Source organism: Lacerta agilis, chromosome 13 (assembly GCF_009819535.1).
Source record: "Lacerta agilis isolate rLacAgi1 chromosome 13, rLacAgi1.pri, whole genome shotgun sequence".
NCBI lineage: Eukaryota > Metazoa > Chordata > Lepidosauria > Squamata > Lacertidae > Lacerta > Lacerta agilis.
This window is the reverse complement of record NC_046324.1, coordinates 26,238,950-26,260,089: the sequence shown is the minus strand read 5'-3', so window position 1 is coordinate 26,260,089 and position 21,140 is coordinate 26,238,950. Positions and strand designations below refer to the sequence as shown.

At 40.4% G+C, this 21,140-nt stretch overlaps 1 protein-coding gene across 2 annotated transcripts in view; it reads left to right on the top strand.

Moving 5' to 3' along the window:
* The window catches only part of CTDSPL2 (CTD small phosphatase like 2), a 39,891-nt gene extending 18,973 nt beyond the window's left edge, over positions 1 to 20,918 (top strand). For both annotated transcript variants that reach the window (XM_033168093.1, XM_033168094.1), the window contains exons 2-13: positions 730 to 937; positions 2,813 to 2,951; positions 5,019 to 5,168; positions 5,391 to 5,606; positions 6,894 to 6,972; positions 8,097 to 8,208; positions 8,424 to 8,510; positions 14,713 to 14,775; positions 14,864 to 14,943; positions 16,875 to 17,001; positions 17,769 to 17,864; positions 18,966 to 20,918. In XM_033168093.1, the coding sequence (XP_033023984.1) occupies positions 752 to 937; positions 2,813 to 2,951; positions 5,019 to 5,168; positions 5,391 to 5,606; positions 6,894 to 6,972; positions 8,097 to 8,208; positions 8,424 to 8,510; positions 14,713 to 14,775; positions 14,864 to 14,943; positions 16,875 to 17,001; positions 17,769 to 17,864; positions 18,966 to 19,031 (1,401 nt within the window). In that variant the 5' untranslated portion in view covers positions 730 to 751 and the 3' untranslated portion in view covers positions 19,032 to 20,918. The remainder of the gene's footprint in view (positions 1 to 729; positions 938 to 2,812; positions 2,952 to 5,018; positions 5,169 to 5,390; positions 5,607 to 6,893; positions 6,973 to 8,096; positions 8,209 to 8,423; positions 8,511 to 14,712; positions 14,776 to 14,863; positions 14,944 to 16,874; positions 17,002 to 17,768; positions 17,865 to 18,965) is intronic.
* Positions 20,919 to 21,140: the final 222 nt, after the last annotated feature.

The window sequence follows — 21,140 nt, the reverse complement described above, 5'->3', positions numbered from 1 at the left end:
TTTCAGAGAAAAGAGCCAGTAAGACCAATGACCCTGTTCCAGGTTAGGGCAGGAAGGAGCCTGCCTTGTTTTCTTCAGTGGCTAACTTGTCATGGCAATGGGGATATGATGCTTTAACTTCTTCTTTAGAAACTCATGAAATTTTCTACAACCGTTATGTATACTGATCTCTGGGAGTCAGATGGGTCCTATGCCCAAAGTACAGGGTAGGTTTTTCTTTTGTGAGAGTAGAATCACAAAGTGCATCCTTAGATTTCTCAGTGCTGAGTGGCTGCCCCTCTCTTGCTAGAAGACCTACTCCAGAGCAGCATCCATGAAGAGTCCTGCTGAATGGCATGTTGAGATTCTGAATAGAAATGTTGCAAATATCCTGAGCATGTGCTAATGTCCCCTTTGAAAATATGGCTCACCTGAATAGTGAGATGGGTACCTGACCCCTCAAGTTCTCATGTCTTGATCTTGATCAAATAGTGTGTAGGAGACTGAAACATATGTTCTTTAGCCAGGAATGGCTGAATTTTCAAATTCCTACATGCCAGCATCAGCATTTTAGGAAGCTGGAAACCAGTTGTGCATGTGGCATTTCATTTATTTATTTTAAATAAACACTTGGTTAAAAAAGAAACCCAGTTACCCCAGATTTGGGTTAATTCTTGAAAGTGTTATAAAACCATAGATGATTAGTACTTATTGGGCTTTAGTTAATGTTATGTGCTTGTTCTCTTACAGTTTTACATGTGATACCAACAAAATGAGGCTGAGAACGCGGAAAGCTTCTCAGCAGTCAAATCAAAATCACACGCAGCGTGCACTGAGGGTGAAGAGAAAGTACTCAGATGTAGAAGAGAGCTTACCTGTTGGAGGAGGAAAACCTCAGAAAAATGAAACAGGCTTATTATCTTCAATCAAAAAGTTTATTAAAGGAAGCACCCCAAAGGTAAGTTTCAAATATTTTGATCATGCTAATCTATCTAAGGAATATTTATCACCACAGTCTTCCCAAAAGGGATTTACACAAAAAAAGTTTTAAAACCACAAAAAATCACAATAAAAAGAAATGTAAACACATTAGTTGTATGTGGAATAAGCAGCCTCACATAACCAACATGCTTAAGTCTAATTAATGCATGAAGGGGTTAAGACCATAGAGCAAGCTGTCCTGCCAAGCTTCACTCAACTTGGAAGGGTCTGCCTGAGAAGCTCCCATGTTAAGAGTTTTGAGTTGGTTGCTCCAGCTCAGACTGCATGGCTCCCACAAGCTACTCTTGATTTCCTATACCAGTAACCAAGGAACTTTCACCACTCTGTAACGAAGCTTAAGTTTTACTTCCTGTGATAGTGTTGACTGGGGCATCTAGTGCTCATATTAGGGATAGCTAGACTGCCACTTCATGAAGGGATAGAGAGAGATTTCTCAAGGGGATTGGCACAGTAAAGCTAGCATGGCCTTAGAATTCTAGTTCACTTTGCGGTGGTGGTGGGGAGCTTCCCATGCAAAATAAGAAGCAGTGAGTGGCCTGAAGCTGCAAGGCTGTTGAGCTAAGCAGGTGGGGAAGCAATCCTAAAGACAGCAAGAAAGTAGACTTGGTAAAGTTCCCCATGAAGGGAATTCCAAAAGCATGGGGCCACTACTGAAAAGGCTCTGTCCTTGCCATTTCATAAAGCTAATCTCAAGCAGGTTATTATGAGAGCTGTCAGACCTTCATCTAACATGGCTCCAAATGTTTTAGGGATTTAAGGATCAGTGCCAGCACATTAAATCGAACCTGGAAATAAACATCAATGTAGCTGGTGTATGAATGATGTAATGCAAGGGCAGGCAACCCTCAATGCAAATGCTAGCAGAAAGGGGCTTCCCTCCTCTCCTGCCTGCCCCCTCCCCCAATCTTCTCTGGAGGGAACTCCCAGAACAGCACACAGTGGGAGAAGAGAAGGGATCATTTTGTTGATGGAACAATAAGAAGAGTGTGCAGATGAATTCCTCCCAGGGTGTTGGAAAAGTGATTCAGCATGTCTTCTCAGTGAAAAGAATGGAAACTTCTTAGGAAATTTCCATCATTCAGGTTGGTGACAATGGAGCAGACTTTAATTGGGATTATCTCAAGAAAGAAAGTTCCTCATCCACCCTATTCTTGTTTCACACAAGAATGCAGGGTATTTTGTAAAAAGCTCATACTTTAGTAGAGCCATGTGTTTCTCAGTAATAACTTTCCACAAGGTTCCAAGCAGTGATTTTGGGAGACTTTTAAAGGCAACATTTTAGGTTGTTGGAGAATTTCAGTTTGTAGTACCTCAAATATAGGTAAAAAAGCAGCCAGTCCTCATACAGGTATTGTAATCTTAGAATACAAGTGTTGAAAAGAAAGAGGTTTGAGCCTTCTATTTCTCCCTTCCCTCCTATAGCATAACAATTTCTATAATTGCATTTTTCTATAGAGGTGTATAAGTACGAGGAATATTTTTTAAAACCAAAGCTTGGACTTTGAAGATTCCAATTTGAATCTTTGAGCACACACAAGAAACCAACACACCCATCCACACTTTTGTCCTGGGGAGGGGGGTGGAGACCTGTGCAGCTTTCACTTGCTTTCAACTGAAGGGCCCCTTTATTTCAGCCTTTTATGACATTTTTTTTCTACCAAAACAGTCAGAGCTGAACCTTATGAAATGAGAGATGTGGAAACGAAAATGTGGTAGCTAACAGTGCCACCACCATGAGCATAAAAGTGAGGATCAGTTTTTAAAAGGGCATAGAAAGTTTGTTAGTAACCTACATATCAGATGATAAATTGTTTATGCTTTATTCTTTAAGGATGAAAGAGAACATCCTGCAAAGAGGAGTAGAACTGAACGTGATATAGATGACAACTTGATTACATCCACTCCTCGAACAGGAGAAAAGCCTAACAAACAGATTTCTCGAGTTAGGCGGAAAAGTCAAGTGAATGGAGGTTTGTAAATATTCTACTCAAGTGACTCCTATGAAGCCTTTGGTCTTTCCACACCATTGAAGTAATTAAGATTTTGTGTCCTGGTTTTCATGGAAGAGAAAAATAGAGCCTGCAGTACCAGCAGTACTGGGCAGCATATAACTATGTAAAACAAAGTTATTTGGGTGGTTTAGAAGTAAAGCTAGTGTCTTTATTGTGTAAAATACATTGCAGCATTTTTTTTGATGCTTACAGTAGCCCAATCTGACATAAGTCAAAAAGGTTGGGTCCTTAGAGAAGTTAGTTTAAGAAAATTCACAGAAGAAAAGTTTGCAGTCCCCTCCTTTCCTCCCTCACACACAACCCCACACCCCCGAGCTACTTGTGACCCCCACCCACAATAGCCTCTGCAGAGTATTGGTTGGCCATCCTGAACAATATTAGAAGGGCAGGGAGGACTCCTGATGGAAGGAAGGGATGGGCTGTGATTTTCATTTAGTTACCATCTTACGATTCATGCATGGTACTGGAGGATTTCTCCCTCCCACAGCAGCCCCCTGCACAGCACCAAACATTGTCCAGAGAAGATTTTGGGGGACATCGGGGGCGGGGGTCTGCTGTAGGTAGAAGGGAATGCAAAACCATATTTCCATGAACTTCCTTAATTAAACTGTCCACTCAAACCTCTTGACAGAGTGGCCAACATGGTGCCCTCCAAATCTTGGGCTACAGCTCCATCGTCCTTGACCATTGGCCATGTTGACTAGAACTGATAGGAGTTGAAGTCCAACAACATATGGAGGGCAGCACATTGGCTGATGCCCCCACCCCACCTACACTGTAGTGGTTAATGATGTTTGGCAATGGAGCAGAGCACTCTTACATAGCTTGCAGCTGCATAGATAGCAGGATCACCCGCTCCTTTTCCTCCTTCAATGAAATGGGCTATATCAGGGGTATCCCAAACTAAGGGCCGGACGCGGCCCAATCGCCTTCTAAATCCAGCCCGCGGACGGTCTGGGAATCAGCGTGTTTTTACATGAGTAGAATGTGTCCTTTTATTTAAAATGCATCTCTGGGTTATTTGTGGGGCATAGGAATTCGTTCATATTTTTTCCCCAAAATATAGTCCGACCCCCCACAAGGTCTGAGGGACAGTGGACCGCCCCCCTGCTGAAAAAGTTTGCTGACCCCTGGGCCATATTGTTTGCATTGGGGACAGTTAATGCTTAACATGCTGAACTGCATTTTTGTTTTACACAAATGGATCACTTAAGAAAAGAAAGAAAACAGTATTATTTTCCTTTAGGAAGGAGAGGATCGTTGGGTGAGTTGGCTGCTCCACTAGACAATAATATGCAAATTGAGCTGTTCTTACCTTTCCCTTCCATGTATAAGAAGGCCCTGGCAACTGAGTGGACAGAGCCTGCGGGTGGGTGGGTGTCTGACTTTAGTATCTATCTGATATTCCAGATAGATTATGGTGCAAGCAGCTACTGTGTATTATTGGATACATGTTGTGAGCAAATAACTGTATCTTTAATAGGGATTTGGTAGTCAGAGGTGACCAGTTGTGATGCTGCCTGCTTTACTGCCTTGAAGACTGCAGGCCACAGGATCTGCCTTAATCTCATCAGCTCTTTATGGGTTTCCTTGATATTGAGTGGCTGTTCTGGTGTTTAATTACAGGGTTTTTTGTTTTTTTTTACTGTAAAACAAACGCAGAAACCTCTTGTTCCAGTTTTAAGAGGGTTAAACTCCTGAAATAAGTGTTTGTTGAACTAAGCATGTGTTTGTATGGATTGAAAATATTGCCTACTGAAATCCTGATTAGAATAAAAAATATTGCTATTGCTACTCATACATGTTGACTGTGTTTGGATGTAATGCCAGCTCCCTCCTTGCCTCCAGTACGGCTGCAAGGAGAAGTCTGCCTCAGGCAGCAAAATGTATTGTTCTGGCCCTGGAAACGTACTTGAAGATACTGTGTGACTTGGTCATTCCAACCTATGCAGTAAAAATGACATCAGGAACAATGTGAGCATTGTACAATACTGTCTAGTCAAATGTTTTGTGTCTGCATTCTAGAAGCTGGAAATTATGAAATGACAAACCAGCATGTTAGGCAAAATGGCAAATTGGAAGATAATCCCACAGCCGGCAGCCCTCCACGGACTACTTTACTGGGGACCATATTTTCTCCCGTCTTCAATTTTTTCTCACCAGCAAATAAAAATGGCAAGTATTATGCAAATCCATGTTTAGCGTGTTATATACACTTAAAAATAAAATAGCAATTTAGAAAAAGTAATCTCTCTCAATTCTGGGCAAAATATAAGTATGTTTTGATTACTCTTTTTTTAAAAAAATATTTAAAGATTCTGAAGCTAAAAATGAAATAAGAATGTTAATTCTTACCTAAGTGCAATAGCAATCTGTGAACCGAAAACATCATTTCAGGGACAGCCGGATCAGACTCTCCGGGGCAAGCTGTTGAAGCTGAAGAAATAGTGAAGCAGCTTGATATGGAGCAGGTGGATGAGATTATCACTAGCACTGCAACTTCAGCCAATGGAGCATCCTATACTAGCCAAGCAGTGCAAGTCAGATCAACGATCAACAATGGCTTGGAGGAAGTAGAGGATGTAACTGATCGTGATTTGCCTCCTCTCACTGGTAAGAACCAGGCATATTTTGGTGTGGTTGTTTTTAAATCTTATGTACACGAATAATTTTGGGGGGTTGTGCGGTCTGCATGGCTAGCTTTCTATGATTTGTTGGGAGAGAATTATATCCTAAACTTCCCTTCCTTGGGATACTCGCAAGTGTTTCTGTAGCTATGGACTGCAGGAGCAGAGAAGCTTTTATCTGGACTTAATCTGTTGAACAGTGCTCTGCAATTTTGAATGGAAATGGTGCAAGTTTATCTGAGCATGAATTAACAATTGTTGTTGTTGTTGTTGTTGTTGTTACTATCATTCTTATTTATCCACCCTTCACACTAAGGTCCAGGGTGGGTTACAACAATAAAAACACAATGTTAAAAACAGTTGAAAACACCTTACAATCACAGAAATAAGGTGGGTCTTTAAAATGTACATCTCAAATGTCAGAAGCCAGGGGAAAGAGGTGTATCTTCTGCCTTCACTGAAAGATGAATAATGCCAGGGCACCTCTGTGAGGAGGGAGTTTCACAACTTAGAACTAAATACAGTGGTACCTCTAGTTATGAACTTAATTCATTCTGGAGGTCCGTTCTTGACCTGAAACTGTTCTTAACTAGAGGCGTGCTTTCGCTAATGGGGCCTCTTGCTGCTGCTGCGCCACCGGCACACAATTTCTGTTCTCATCCTGGAGCAAAGTTCTCAACTCGAGGTGACTCTTCCAGGTTAGCAGAGTTTGTAACCTGAAGCATTTGTAACCTGAGGCGTTTGTAACTCGAGGTACCACTGTAATTGCATTGAGTGTCTTAGTGCCAAAGAAAGAAAAGAAAACCAAAGGGAATAACTCTTTGGTGGATGAGAGTGTAGCCAAAGAAATGGATGGTGGTTTTTTCTGTCTTATGTTTGTAATTCTAGTTTCAATGTGTCATTAACTATACTCTATTGTAACATTCAAATGAAATTATAGCTGACACTTGAAAGTTAGCATTTAAGACTTTAATAGGTTGATAAAAGCTGTTATTAGAGGTGAAACCATTCTGGGGAGGTTCCTACTAATTATTTTAGTAGTATTATATTTTTACGTATATCCCACCTCTCCCCCACACCAGGACTGATGGAAGCTTACACAGATTAAATAGAACAGACCCAAAAAAAGCAATCCTTAAAATGTGATTTAATGTAATTTCAGGCAAAAATGGAGACTAGAAATATTTTGATTATTGAATATTCCACTTAGCTGCTAACTGGAGCTTTCCTCCCCTCTTCAAATGAACTAATGAGGAGCTTTTGTGTTTATTAGCACCAGTATCTCCGGACAGTGGTTACTCATCAGCTCATGCAGAAGGTGCCTATGAGGAAGACTGGGAAGTTTTTGATCCGTATGTGTTCATGTTTGATTTCACTTTGTAATTTTAGATACGACATTTTGAGAAATAAAACACTTTGCCCTCTGAGTTAGCTTTGTGAGTCAGTGTTGAAGGCTGCAGTACTTAACATTTATTTTGAGCACAATACTGCAGCAGTTCTACAAGCCTCAGTTGTAGAGCCATAGCAGTAAAATCAACATTTATTTATTTGAACCCTTTTTATACTGCTCATCATCAAAATTGATTTCAGCAGAGTTTACAAGGTTTAAGAAGAATAAAATATACGTTACGTCCTCTAACAGCAAACTCAGCTAGTGAGCACTGACAAAAGTATGGCCAAAACATGGCTGCTGAGAAACAAGGAAGAGGTATTGATGTGCTCAAGGGAACCATATGGTTTGCAGAAATGGAAAAAGGAGGAAAATGTATGGAGGCATTTGAAAAAAAAAACCAAACAACCCAGTGAGGACTGCATGCTTACTGGTCACAGAATACTTTATGTCTGGGGGGGGGGGGTGGAATAGAACAGAATATTTTGGAAGAGAGCTGAGTCAGCTGTCTAGAATCCTGAGCAGGAGCATGCCACACTGCTGCAACATTTACAGCTCCCACTTACATACAGGTACTTCCCCCATTTGCGCATGATCAGCACGCGCATGACTGCTGACAGGCGCACAATTTTCGGCACTGCAAGGGGGGTGGGGCAGAATGGGGTGGGTTTGTATCATTCCACTGGTGCATGTGGTGCCTCAGAATGAACCCCCCATGTAAATGGGGATCTGCCTGTATGTACATAAAACGTTTATACATAAAAAAGACCTACAGGTAAAAGAAAAATCAATAGTCCTTAGATGAGTGAATAAAAAGGTTTTATCTCAAAACATCTTCATTTAATCCCAAAACATTACAATTGCACACGCACACCACATCCCATTGAATCATACAGGAAAGTTTTCCAGGGCTTCCCAGATTAGTTGTGTGTCTATTTCCATCCTGCATCCAGTGGGGGCTGGGATTGCTGAAAATGTCTTCTTACTGCCCTGGTGGTCCATTACATTAGCCTGCCAGGGCGGCTTTCCAAATTTGTCCCAAGAGTTGTAAAGCAGCAACCATATATTGGTTTGCCTTTCTTCTAGGTACTACTTCATCAAACATGTTCCACCACTAACAGAAGAACAACTTAATCGGAAGCCTGCTCTTCCATTGAAAACGAGAAGCACACCAGAATTCTCTTTAGTTCTAGACTTGGTAAGGAATACATATTGACATTAGTTGTGATAGAAAGGGGTGTGTGTGTGTGTGTGTGTGTGTGAGAGAGAGAGAGAGAGAGAGAGAGAGAGAGAGAGAGAGAGAGAGAGAGAGAGATGTATGTTGTACAAATTACAGGTGGGAGGACTTCATTTCCGAGCATACTTTATTTCTACCTGCTTTCTAAGTCATCTCATTTTCTTAATTCTTTATAGGATGAAACACTAGTCCACTGTAGTCTAAATGAACTGGAAGATGCTGCACTCACATTTCCAGTCCTTTTCCAAGATGTCATTTACCAGGTAATCAAAACCACGCTCCGGTGAAGTATAAAACTGCTTATATAAATTAAATGGGCAAACACTTGTCATGCACATGGTGTCTTCTTGCCCTCCTGGAACATTGGCAGTTAATCAGTATTGATTACATTCTTTGAAATTTTGTCAGGCAAGTCCTCAGATATTGGATGTATTTTGAAACACTGCTTCTACACTTCCTTGCCATTTATTTGTAAAGAGCTCAAGCATGAGGAAGCCAGAAGGCTTCCTCTTAACTGTCTTTCTACATAGCAGCTTTTCTCCCTGCCAGCAGGTGGAGGCAGGAGTTCTGGAAGCTTAAATAATTTTACTACAGAAGAGCTTAGTGCAGACTTGCTTTTCTACCTTGCCTGAGTAAAATCGACCCATGCTATTCTGCTCAGAAGGGATTAAAAATACAGACCGGGGAATAACTTGTACAGATCCATCTCTTCCTTCCTAGTTAGGTGCTGCTTGTGTGGCAGGAGTTGCTTTTGTTGGTGCAGACTGCCAGGTTGCTAGCTGTTGGTTGTGCTTCACAACATAATCTTAGCTTCCATCTACTGTGTGCACAACAATTCGGTCAGTGAGGAGCAGAGGAAAGAGGAAGAGTTGGAGGTGTGTTCCAGCAACTGCCAAAGATACTGCACTGACCCTGGCTGTTGTTTTCAGGTCCCTATTTTGTGGTGTACCTGGGAATAGCAACAGCTTCCCTCCATGTAGTTTGCATGATATTGGACTCCTCTGTAGTATCTTTGGAGAATGACACCAGGCACCTTAAATGGACGCTTGTCCAGGTATTTTACCCTAATTTTAAAACTTGCATTTTTTCTTTTTGTTCTGTAAAACCCTCCAAAATTCTGAGGCTTAAAATGAGGTATTTCCTCTCCCCCTTTCCCCAGAAGAAATAATGTTTAGTGACACCAATGTTCAGCTTCCTCTTTAATTAGATAATTTAGGAAGTTACAGTAGAATATTTTGGATAGTAAAAGCAAGAACTGAAAATTGGCTAATAGCATCATCTTTTTTCTGTGGCTTGCCAATATTACATCTTGCTGAGAACAGCTGAGAAGTAAACACTACTTTATGAGGTTTCTTTATATAAATATTGCTGAAGTGAGCAACAACACATTTGAGTCTTGGGTGGAATAAATCTAGCGTTCCAATTTTGCAAGACCCCCCCCCCCTGGTTCTTGGGCTGGGCTGTTTTTTAGGGGGTGACGTTTGGGGTGGGGTTGTTGTTGCTGTTAATTTTTAGGATTTTTATTTTGGATTTTACAAATTATGTAGAAAGTGTTCAATAGTTTTGATATTTTGTTTAGTGTTTATAACTACTTTTATTACATTAGTAGTTATGCAATTTTTTATATGTTGTAAGCTGCCTTGAGCATAGTTTTAAATTTGGAAAGGCGGCATACAAATAAAATTATTGATTGAGTGGTTGGTTTCTTGGCAGTCCTTTTCTGCCTAGCACAGGGCTAGCACCATAAAAATTGATTTTTGCAAACTTGGACATTTAGTTAGGAGTTTAGTGACCTCTGCTCCTCAACCTATTGTAATCCTCTACCCACTTATTCCACTGTCAGTCTCATTAAAAGCTCCTCCAGAGTAAGCAGGTTAAGAACTGCAGCTGTAAATGTTCCGGACCTGGTCCTAACCTTTAAGCATTTTGCCTCTCAAGCCAAATGCTCACATCTGGAAGTAAGTTTCATTGCTTTCAGGGGAAACCAGTTTCCAAGTATGCTTGAAATTGCAGTCACGCCCATCTATGGCTATAGACAGAGTTTGCCCCTATTACGCTTGAGTGTCATTTCTTCTGTTTTGATATGGACCCAGTGAAAATGGCAAGGAAGTTTGAAGTGTCAGCTTCATAATATTATTGTTAGTCTCTGAAAAACCATTATTCAGTCAAACTCCAAAAGGCAAAAACAATCAAAAGCCTTTTGTGGACCAGAGTCCTCTTTATTTGCTACATAATTTATTTAGAACTTATTTGGTGCCAATGGTCACATTGATGATGAAGTGTTGTAGTGATGTGGTCCATTACTGCAGCCAAGTTTGATCTTATCTGGGTCCTTTGGTCATCCAGAAGACTTCATCCAAGATCTTGCTGAAAATCAGAATGGCAACAAGAGAGACTTTTTGTGGTTGTCCCACATTTCTGGAGTGCTTTCTCCAGAGAGGTTCCCCTGGCACCAGTCTTTGTGGCAGCAGGCAAATACCTTTTTTTCCTCCCAGGCAGTTTTGTATCTTCTCCTCAGTTGGTGCCCTTAATGCTATCTGCCAGGATAGCTTGATTTTTTAAATTTTAATGGTGGTTGTGTCCATACTTGAGGAGCGGATTTTGTTGCCTTGTTAAAAACTTGGTTATGCTGTATTTATCTTACAAGTTGTATTTGCTTATTTGATGTTTTAAACTATTTTATTGTAAGTCACCAGGAGGCTTTGGAGCAGGTGACTAAAAATTTAATTAATAATAATAGGAAGGAAGGTTCAAATGGTTACTTAACTGCACTAAGAATGACTGAGACCTTGCAAGTTCACTCTCTTGCTCTCCCCACCCTTTTCAATGATCATCTTCTGTTGATTGCAAGTGCCTGTGGTGACAGTACTGAATCAAGATGGCAGTACAGTATGGGGTTTAAATTCTCTGTCATGTGCTCCTTTGGAAGTGGTGATCTGCTTAATTTGTTTCTCAGTGTGGTTTTGAAGGCAAATGAGAGTTGTAAAGCAAGTTGGGCACTGAAAGATACTGTAGAATTAAGTGTCCTAAAAAACAGCAACTGTCTAGAGTTGAGGTTTTTTTAAAGGCCTTGCTCACTCCTTTAGCATTTGTGTTTTTCCCTTAGACTGAAGTCTGAACATTGGAGGCATATTGGTAGCTTGTCTTAAATTATTGACACCAACTGGAAATAATGTGAACCCAAGAGCTTCTTTGTCCACTTTGCAGCCAAATATTGTTTATTCTTCTGGGTGGAAACCAATTCCTGCATTGCAGTGGGTTGGACTAGATGGCACTTGGGGGTCCCTTCCAACTCTGTGGTTCTGAGTCAGTACTCAGTACACACTTGGGTACTAATAATTTGTATTGGCACTTGCAGAGGTTATGATGAAGGGATTGTTAATCAGTGAATAAGACTTCTCTTTAGTTCACTAGAGAGCAACCTTCTCATGCCCTTCATTGTGACTCACCACAGGCACTCAGTCCACCCTCACTGCTGAATTTCATCCCCCACCCACCTGAGGGAGCACAATTTGGATGGACAGAAAGGTATTCAGGGAAAGTTAGCCCTTCCTCCACAACACAGTCACTCTTCCCATATCTTGCTAAAGAGTTGTTTGCCAGACTGGGGCATGCTGTTTACATAGGGAGGAAGGCGCCTGGGGATAACCTAGGAACACCAGAACTTAGGAAGCTGACTTAGACTTAGACAGTTCGTCTGCTGAATTCACTATTTTCTCTCCCAGCTGTGCCTGGAGATGCTGGGGATTGAACCTGGAACCTTTTGCATAAAAACAGGTGGCCCTTCCCACAATAACCTGCCCCAGGCAGCAAAGCAGATGAACAGCAAAGCATCTGCTACTGTATATTTCTTGAGCCCAATTTGCTGCAATAGATCGCTTTTTGGCTTCATCTAAGGACCACAGGGCGATTTACAATATAAAAGTACAAAAATACATAATATAGTGACAAACTAAAGCAATACTTCCCACCCCATGCAGTTTTAAAGGCCATACAGTATATTGTTTAATTAGCCAAAGGCCTGGGATAAGGGGAATGTGTTTGCCTGGCGCCTAAGATACGTGACGAAGGCACCAGGTGAGCCTCCCTGGGGAGAGCATTCCACAAGCAGGGAATCACTGCAGAAACTACCTGCTCTTGTGTAGCCACCCTCTAGACCTCTTGTGGAAGAGGCACACAAGAGCCTCAGATTTTGATAGCCAGGTATGGTTCGGTTCATATGGGGAGAGGTAGTAAATAGGAAAAGCCTTTCCAAGCTTTGCCAAACTGTATAACAGTTCCTCCAGCCTCTTCATCTGCCTGTAGCTGTTGTAAAGTGGTCAATTTCTGGAGAAGATGGAACACCCTTTGCACAGCACTAAGTCTTCCTCCTCCAATGATCTCTGGCCTGTCTGTCATTTCCTCCCCCCTGCCCCAGATTGTAGGAAAGAAGAAGGGGGCTGCTGTTCAGTTATTGCTGCTGCTGCTGCTGCTGCTGCTGCTGATGCTTCTTCCTCTTCTTCTTGCAATAGAACAATTTCTGTTTTTGTTTTGGAATCTCTAGTAAGGGTGTGGAGGGTGGATTACATTGAGAATGAAAGAGGAGGTAGGCAGGGTTCATTGCCTTTGGTTCATTGCCTTTTTCCAATGAGGTTTGCTTATTAAGCAGTCCCCTTCCATCAAGACTCTGTAGCCAGTGGCACTGGGGTAGGCTAGTAGTGAATGAAAATAACTGGGACACAGATGATATAAAAGTTGTGTGGTCTGGGAAGGGGTTGCTTCCTGAGCTCCACCTATTCTCCCTCTCTTCTTGTTCTTCCTACTAAAATTCATACAGAATCTTGCAGTTATTTCTCACCTTTATTTACTTGGCAACCTGGGAAATGGTCCTTTGTCACTCAATGCTGCAAGAGGTTAAATGATGTCAGTGTGGGTGTGTAAAAAGTTCTAGGACCGTTGGGCACTGGGGTGCACTTCATTCATCTCTCCTTTTCTCCAGCACCAGCCTTGCCCACAGGCATGCAGCCGCTAACCACCCACACGTGTCCTTTGTGAGCTAAATGGTGGCACATCCCTGCTTTAAACGGGGATCTTTGCTGATGACATTCTTGTGGAAGCTACAGAGTACAGCTAATGCTTCCATCCTGTACACACTTATGTCAGGGGGGATAGTTTGGCCACAGAAGTACTGCCCTTGGTCACCTTCTAGACTGGACTACACACTCTGTTTGGGACTACTCTAGAGGTTGGTTCAGAAATTGTAGCTAGTGTAGAATGCTGCACCCCAATTGTTGCTGGAACACTGCATATTACACAGATGAAGAAAGCTCTGCACTGGTTGCCAGTACATAATTGAACTTAGCTAAAGTATTAAAAAGGTGTATAAACCTAAATGACCTGGGATCAGGTTACCTGAAGGGACTGCCTTGTTCCTTATGTACTGTGCTCATCTGGAGAAGCTTTCCTGATTGTCCCGGTTATCCCATACTTTTTTAGTTTCTCCACATACTTAGGCTTTCAGTATAGGGCAGGCATGTCCAACAGGTAGATCACTGAATGTCTGTGGTAGATCACTGGTAGATCAATGGCTCCCCCCAAAGTTCAACAACTTTGACTCCCCAAAAAAAGCTCAACAACTTTGACCTGAACCCCTAAAAATGGGCTTTCCTCCCTAAAAAAAAGCTCTACAACCTGAACCCCCCAAAATGGGGTAGATCACTGCCTGTTTTTAACTCCGTGAGTAGATCACAGTCTCTTGGGAGTTGTCCACCCCTGGTATAGGGGAACATGCTGAAATAGCATACCAAGACTTTCAGTAATTTGGAACACTGTTCCTATTGAAATCAGACAGGCACCTACAATCCTGGTATTTTGTTGCCTGTGGAAAACTTACTTGTTTGTAGAAAATTAATTTGATATAGTTTTGGTGAGACAAAGTGTTCTGTATTTTATGATTCTATAATTTTAAGATTTTAAAACTTTTATGATGATTTTACTGTACACTGTTTTGATACTTTTTATGTGTTGGTGGTTTATAAATATTCATAATAATAAATAAACAAACAAACAAACAAATAAATAAATAAATAAATAAAAATAAGACACTGCCTGGTACAATTGCCATTGTATCAAGTGCAATAGATGATGCTACAAGTTTTTGAGTGAGTTGTAGTAGTACCAGTAGTAATTTTTATTAATTTTATCATAAAACATATGGATAAACTAACATACAAACCAAACAATAACTGGGTTGTTTTTTGTTTTGTTTTGTTTTCCAATTATACAAGCAAACAGTAATAAGAATTTTACACCTATCTAGCATTATAATTTCTTCTTCAATTACTGAATATAATAAGTATTTTACTGTAAATTTTCACTGCTGTGGGACTGTCCACCAACTATAGTTTCAGAAACCCCTGCCATTTGAAGCAAAATGTCCCTATTGTATTCTGTGTATTTTAAAATTGCATTTTCTTTTTGTTCTAGGTTTATGTGAGATTAAGACCATTCTTCAGAGAATTTTTGGAGCGTATGTCCCAAATCTATGAGGTAAAGGGACTTAACTTGGATCTTGTATGATTATCTTAGCCTTCAGCAGTAGAACAGATAATAACAGTGTCCCTCCCTTCATTTTCAGATCATTCTTTTTACTGCTTCAAAGAAGGTGTATGCAGACAAATTGCTGAACATACTAGACCCCAAAAAGCAACTGGTCAGGTAAGCTTGATGACCAAGTGGTGGCTGTTATTTTTTTTTTAATCAGAATTGCAGCATACACCATCTTGATGTAGAACCTGAGTGCATTTTAGTTATCATAGCTGAATACACATGGAAACACATGTGGTGAAGATAAAACGCTGACAACAGGCTATTTTGAAACCTTGGAAACGTTGAACAGTACAACAACAAATGGAGCCTGCAACAAAATGCTGCAGTGTCTCCTCAGGCCTTACTGAGTGCTCATGTTCAGGGTTCCCACCTGCCAGCCATACCTTCCCCCAAGTTCTGAGGGGCTCAAGCAGGCCAGTTCGTTCCATTCCTACCCACCCCAGCCTTCCATTTCCTGGTTTTCTTTACCAAATTACGTCAGCATTCCATAGCAGCTTACAGTGGCCACTGGTGGCATGCTCAGTTCTCATTAGACTCTGTGTTCTGGGTTGGGGGTGTTTTTTAAAGTGTTGGATTCCTGCATATTTTAGGGTTCACTAAGCATTAAAAAATATTCCTCTTGATTCTCAGTGACCCCATTTTGGCTCCAATTCCCTGTCATCACTTAATCCCCTTGAGTTTGCTATTGGAGGATTTGATTATCCATTTTATTCATATATGTGGTAGCAACTTAGATGGTCTAGTGCAGGGGTGGGAAATCTGTGGGGGCCCTCTGGATGTGCTTGGTTACAGCTCCCATCATTCCTGACCATCATCATCCCTGACCATTGATTAGCTGCTGGGGGTGCTGGGAGTTGGAGTCCAGCATCACCTGAAGGGCCCACATGGGAGAAAAATGGGGCTACCTACCAATGAGGTAGCACTTCCTACATATATGAGGGAGTGTATAGGTAAATGAAAAATAGGATACTCAGTTGGCCTGGAATGGGGGTGGGGGGTGGGGTGGGATGGACTGACTTGCTTGAGTCCCTAGCAGCACCTAGTATCCTGGAAAAATATTTGACTGGCTGGAAGTCTGAAGAGAAGCACTCATGTTAATGATGCAACATTTTGTTGCAGGTCCCACTTGTTCCTTCTAATAGTGAACTCATGTGGCTGAGTGCAGACAGAATTGGGCTACTGAGGAACAGGAGGGAGGTATCGGCACGCTTGGGTGAACCCCGAGGTATGCAGAAGTACAAACATTTTTAAAAGCAAAAGCAAAAAAGAAAATCTCCCAAATGTTTCCTGGGCATGCTCAGTAGTGTACAGGAGCCACAGAACGTTGGAATATTGGGAAAGAAAAACAGAAACTTGGGGGGGGGAGGGGTCTGTTGGCCTGATAGCGTGTACTGTTCTGAAGGAAGACACGGCTGGATGTTTGGAACTCTGAAGATGAGCCATCCTATTTTATTTATTCATAATATTTATATCCCACACAATAACAAAAGTTCTTTTGGCAGATTATAGTAAAAATTAAATCAATACAAATAAATTAGGCTCAAACAAGAAAACTACAACAACATAAGAACAACAACTGAATTCTCCTGGTGGACTTGTGCGTGAAAGATGGCAGTTGAGGCTTGGCTATCTTTGGGTTCTCTCCAAATGTTACCGGATCATTGTAAAAACACTTCATCATTGCCTGATTTTCTTCCATAGTTAACAGCACAGGTGCTCCACATCCTGGTCAAGTTAATCATTAAGAACACAAGGCCTAGTTTGGTTTTGCGTGCTATATATATATTGGGTAAATATATTGTACTGCAGGGAATTAAAAACGTATTTTTCAGCCAAAAAAGAGCAGCCTTTAGCTGTGTTTTGAACATCTATTTTTCAAATAGATAAAACACCACACACACCAAAAAACTACCATTTAATAAAAAGACAATTCTTAACATTAAATCCCATGAAAGAGAGGAAATCTTGTAAAAAGCAGCATTTTCTTCATATACATTTTTCTCCATGTAATCTGAATGTGTTCTTTTAACCAAATACAGGCATCGACTTTTCCGTGAGCATTGTGTTTGTGTACAAGGAAACTACATAAAGGATTTAAATATCCTTGGTAGAGATCTCTCAAAAACTATTATTATTGACAATTCACCACAAGCCTTTGCCTATCAGGTGAGTGTTTTTTCCGCAGCTGGCTTTGCAGACCAAACAAATGCTAATGTAACTTCATCTGTAGCCTCAGCAAGTAAAAAAAGCATGATTTTTGTCTATGCATGCGGGGGCAAGTACCGTACCTAATTCACCACAAAATGTATACGGTACTTTACAATTTGAAGGGCAGTTTGCTATCACAATATTTCATGATAAATACTGGAAAAGTGTACTTATGTAAAATTATGTGGTTGAATCAGAGTTAGGACACTGCTGTTGACCTTATCCTGTATTAGCTTTGGTCATGTTAAGAGATTTGCCCTCACACACCTTCCTGGATTAGGGGCCAGGATGTTTTAGCATTAAGCATGAAATCTCTGGAATGGAGAGGAAACAAACAAAGTTTTGATATGATCCGTTGACAGAAATAGAAGTTGCACTGTATTGATTGTGGCTACAATCTGTAGTAAGGCAAGATGCACTTAATGCACTGAAGTTTCCAACTGCTTTCCCCAACCGTCTTTCCCACCGTTACAGCTTTTCATAATTGGGGACAGTTGGGGTCATAGGGGAATTGCTGAAAATGAAACTCACAGTAAGATGTCAAGGTATTGCTACTTGCCTGAACTCACTTCAGAAATTCTTATAAATTGACAATATATCTGGTGTTGACCTATTTAATTGCATGCATTTAATTATAATATGCCTTGTGAGCTGAATGAAGGGTGGGTTTGTAAATTAAAATACATAAATAATTTAACTTGCCTCTGATATTTTGCTTTTTCTAGCTTTCAAATGGAATTCCTATAGAGAGCTGGTTCATGGATAAAAATGACAATGAACTCCTAAAATTGATTCCTTTTCTGGAGAAACTTGTAGAAATGGTATGTATTTCAGTGATTAATCTTTTGATATAATTTTTCCTCTTAAAACTTGATAGCATTACAAGTGTAGTGGCCCTCTCTTCCTTTCTAGGCATAATTCAGGATCCTGATGTTGGTGTAAAAAGCCTTCCCTAAAAAAACCATAGTTTGGGATTCCAGATCACCATGCAGGGCTTGCAAATATTTCTGCACAGTGATTTCAGCATCACTGATCAGCTGATCACGGGCACTTCAAAACACTTAGCAGGGCTACCTGCAAGGAACTTTTCCTCTGCTCTTTGCAAGCCCCTTCAAGTCCCTGTGGAGTTCTGTTTGGGGCACTTGGTAGTGCCACGAGTCCCATGGAGCTTGAAGTTAGCTGATAGTCATTGACTTCTGCTTTCTTGTGGGGTTGGCTGCACTATGGAATTCCCCATGGGGATGGGGAACTTAGTAGTGCACCCAATCCCATTTGGCTTGCTCTAAGTGCCCATTCACAAATTGGTGGTGGCAGCAATCAGGAGCGCACTTCTAAGGTTTGGCACTTTGTGCACCTGCCCCACACCTGATGCTGCATGTATCATTAGGTGTAGGGCAGGTTGGTGTGGTTTGGGAAAAAGAAGCTAGAGCAGAGGCGGGGAACTTCTAGCCTGCCTGGCTTAATTTGGCCCAGCACAGGTTCCAATTTGGCACATGGGTTTGAGGTTCCCCACTCCTGCTATAGCTTCTGCATTAGTAAATGTAAAGTCTGCCAAAGCTCAAGGTTGAATGCTTTCAGGAGGCCAAGCAATGTGGAATTTTGCAGAGGATGGCTAGAGTAGTGGAGCTGCCTCGAGTCTCTGGAATTGGGTTGGAGAGGAACAGAAGTGAAATCATTCGCTGGATTTTACATGCATGCAAGAAGTCTGTGTACTTGGAAATTCTGCATAGAAGTAGGTTTAGGCATAACACTGAGTAAAAGGGAACTGTGGAAAGCTGCAGGTGAGCAGTTGAAAATTAGAATCTCTGTTGACATCTTTTCTTCTGCTGTGGTGGAGAACTACCATGCACTTTACAAGTGGAGCTGCTTCTTACATGTGAGACATGGAAGTTACTGGTTTTTCTTTCATTGCTTCTTTTTAGAATGAAGATGTTCGACCTCACATCAGAGACAGATTTCGCTTGCACGACTTACTACCCCCTGACTAAACACCAATGCTTTGCCCAGGTAGCTGAAGGAGAAGAAAATGCAGGACCTTTTTTTTCTTTTCTTTTTGGACTAAAACAAAAACATTGCCATTACTGTTGAAATTTTTGCATTTTTGTACCCTGTCTCGCTTTTCTTATCTCTGGTGCCCAACAATAATCAAGGGTTACAGAAGAACTTTATATAATAATATTCGCCAAATGGAATCCATACAGTAGGTAGGCTAGAACAGAAGCGTCTTTAGAACTAGTGCAACTCCAATAATTTTTTTTATGTACAGGACATCTGCCGTTTTTAAAGAATTCTGTTTCTGCCACCAGCAGTTTGACCTATAAACACACACACAGGATTTTATGAAATAACAGAGATTGAAAATGGACTCTTTTTCTTTTCTCTCTGTTTGGTGCTCTCTAAGTGGGTTTATAGCCACTTTGTGTTACTTTTAAGATTCTCATTTCAACAGGAATGGCCAGTAAATGTTTTTTTTTTCCTGTTAAGGTTTATAACCTTCTTACATTTTTGACTTGTATTAGAGTTTAGAATTTCATTATGCATTCCTTTTAGTTGAAGCGGCTTCATAGTTTTTCTGGGAATAGCCAAGTTTTATTAGTTTTTTATTATACAATTGAATGGCCATTTTCCTGCTTTGACTGCCTGCATACTGTATATTTGTTTAAAAATATTATCTAGTTTTATTCCATGTAAGTTTCATTTAGAAATCTGCGTTTAAATATATATTTTTTGTTTCTGTAATATTCTACTGTAGTGGAAATCTTTTCAAAAAAAATCAAGAGACTGGCTAGATAAGAAAAAATATAAGAATTACTAATATTCAGAATATTTAAACCATTGTGATGGCATGTACTCTGGACAGAGATGATCTATAGTGGTGGTGCACATGGCTGAAGGACAAGGATCAATACCTCAGAGTCTACTGTGCATAATACAAGTCCTTGGGGAGAGCTTGCTTGGTCTAATGCAATTCAGTTACTTCTGCCTTCAGTGTCCTCCAAGAATGAAGTATTGTGGAGAGCAGTTCAGTATTTGAAACTGTCTTGCGTGGGTTGGTCTCTCTGCTATGCAGCTTGTTACAATCAATGCTAAACTTCTTGCCTAGCAGGGATAGGGCCACCACAGTAACTGTGCATAACCCTGTGGTTCAGTACACTCCTTTGCCACCAGTGCAGCTGATATGCTATCAGAGTGGTTTTCTATGCTATATGGAAATGGTTTTCAAGCCTTGGTTCTCTAATGCAGCTTGTACAAAGAGGCTGATATTTTTTTAATGGAGTGTAATCTCCTTTTTAGGAGGCTTTTTATGGAAGGGAAAAATTTGTAAAAGTTAGTAAGCTTTGCCTCTAAACTGCATTGACATGCCATAGGCTCGGGCTGTTTTTGTGTAAAGGGTGTTGCAGAATGGCACTTTTTCTAAAGAGAAGTTTGATATTTTGTATGCTTGTTAAAGAAAGTACAGTATTGGAAATTAAAGGTGGACAATTGATAATTGAGAAGTATGTCAATTAATTTTTTATGTATATTACCTGTTTACTTGTACAATTTTATTGTACAAATTACACGCAGCTTCATTTTCAAATGAGTCCTTAAAATAAGGAAAATCTTTTTAGGAAAACATTTAATTTTTGTATTTTTTGATTTTAAAAGGCATGAGTTATGTCAACTTTTTCCAATGTATTAATGAAGATTTTAACTTTTCATCAGGTTGAGTGTTTTCTTACTATATTATCTGTTGTATATGTAGCTAGCACATTGTGTCACTGAACTGTTAAAAAAGTAAGCATGTAGAGCAAGCCTGCTTTGTGGAAAATCATTATTCATTTGAATCAAAATTTTGGTGGATTTTCTGCAGAAAGAAAGAAAGAAAAAGAAAGGCATTTGCTATCTAGAATGCTAAAGGTATTTTGCTTGCAGGAAAATGCTACAAATTCATTTTAATGAGAATCTCTGAAATGTATTTATCTTTCGGGCATCTGAACATCTTTATGCTGTTTGTCTTAACGTCTTTATTGAAATAAAATGTACATAATGTTACTAATTTTATATATATATATAAATGTGTATATACATATATATGTATGTATAAAAATTATATA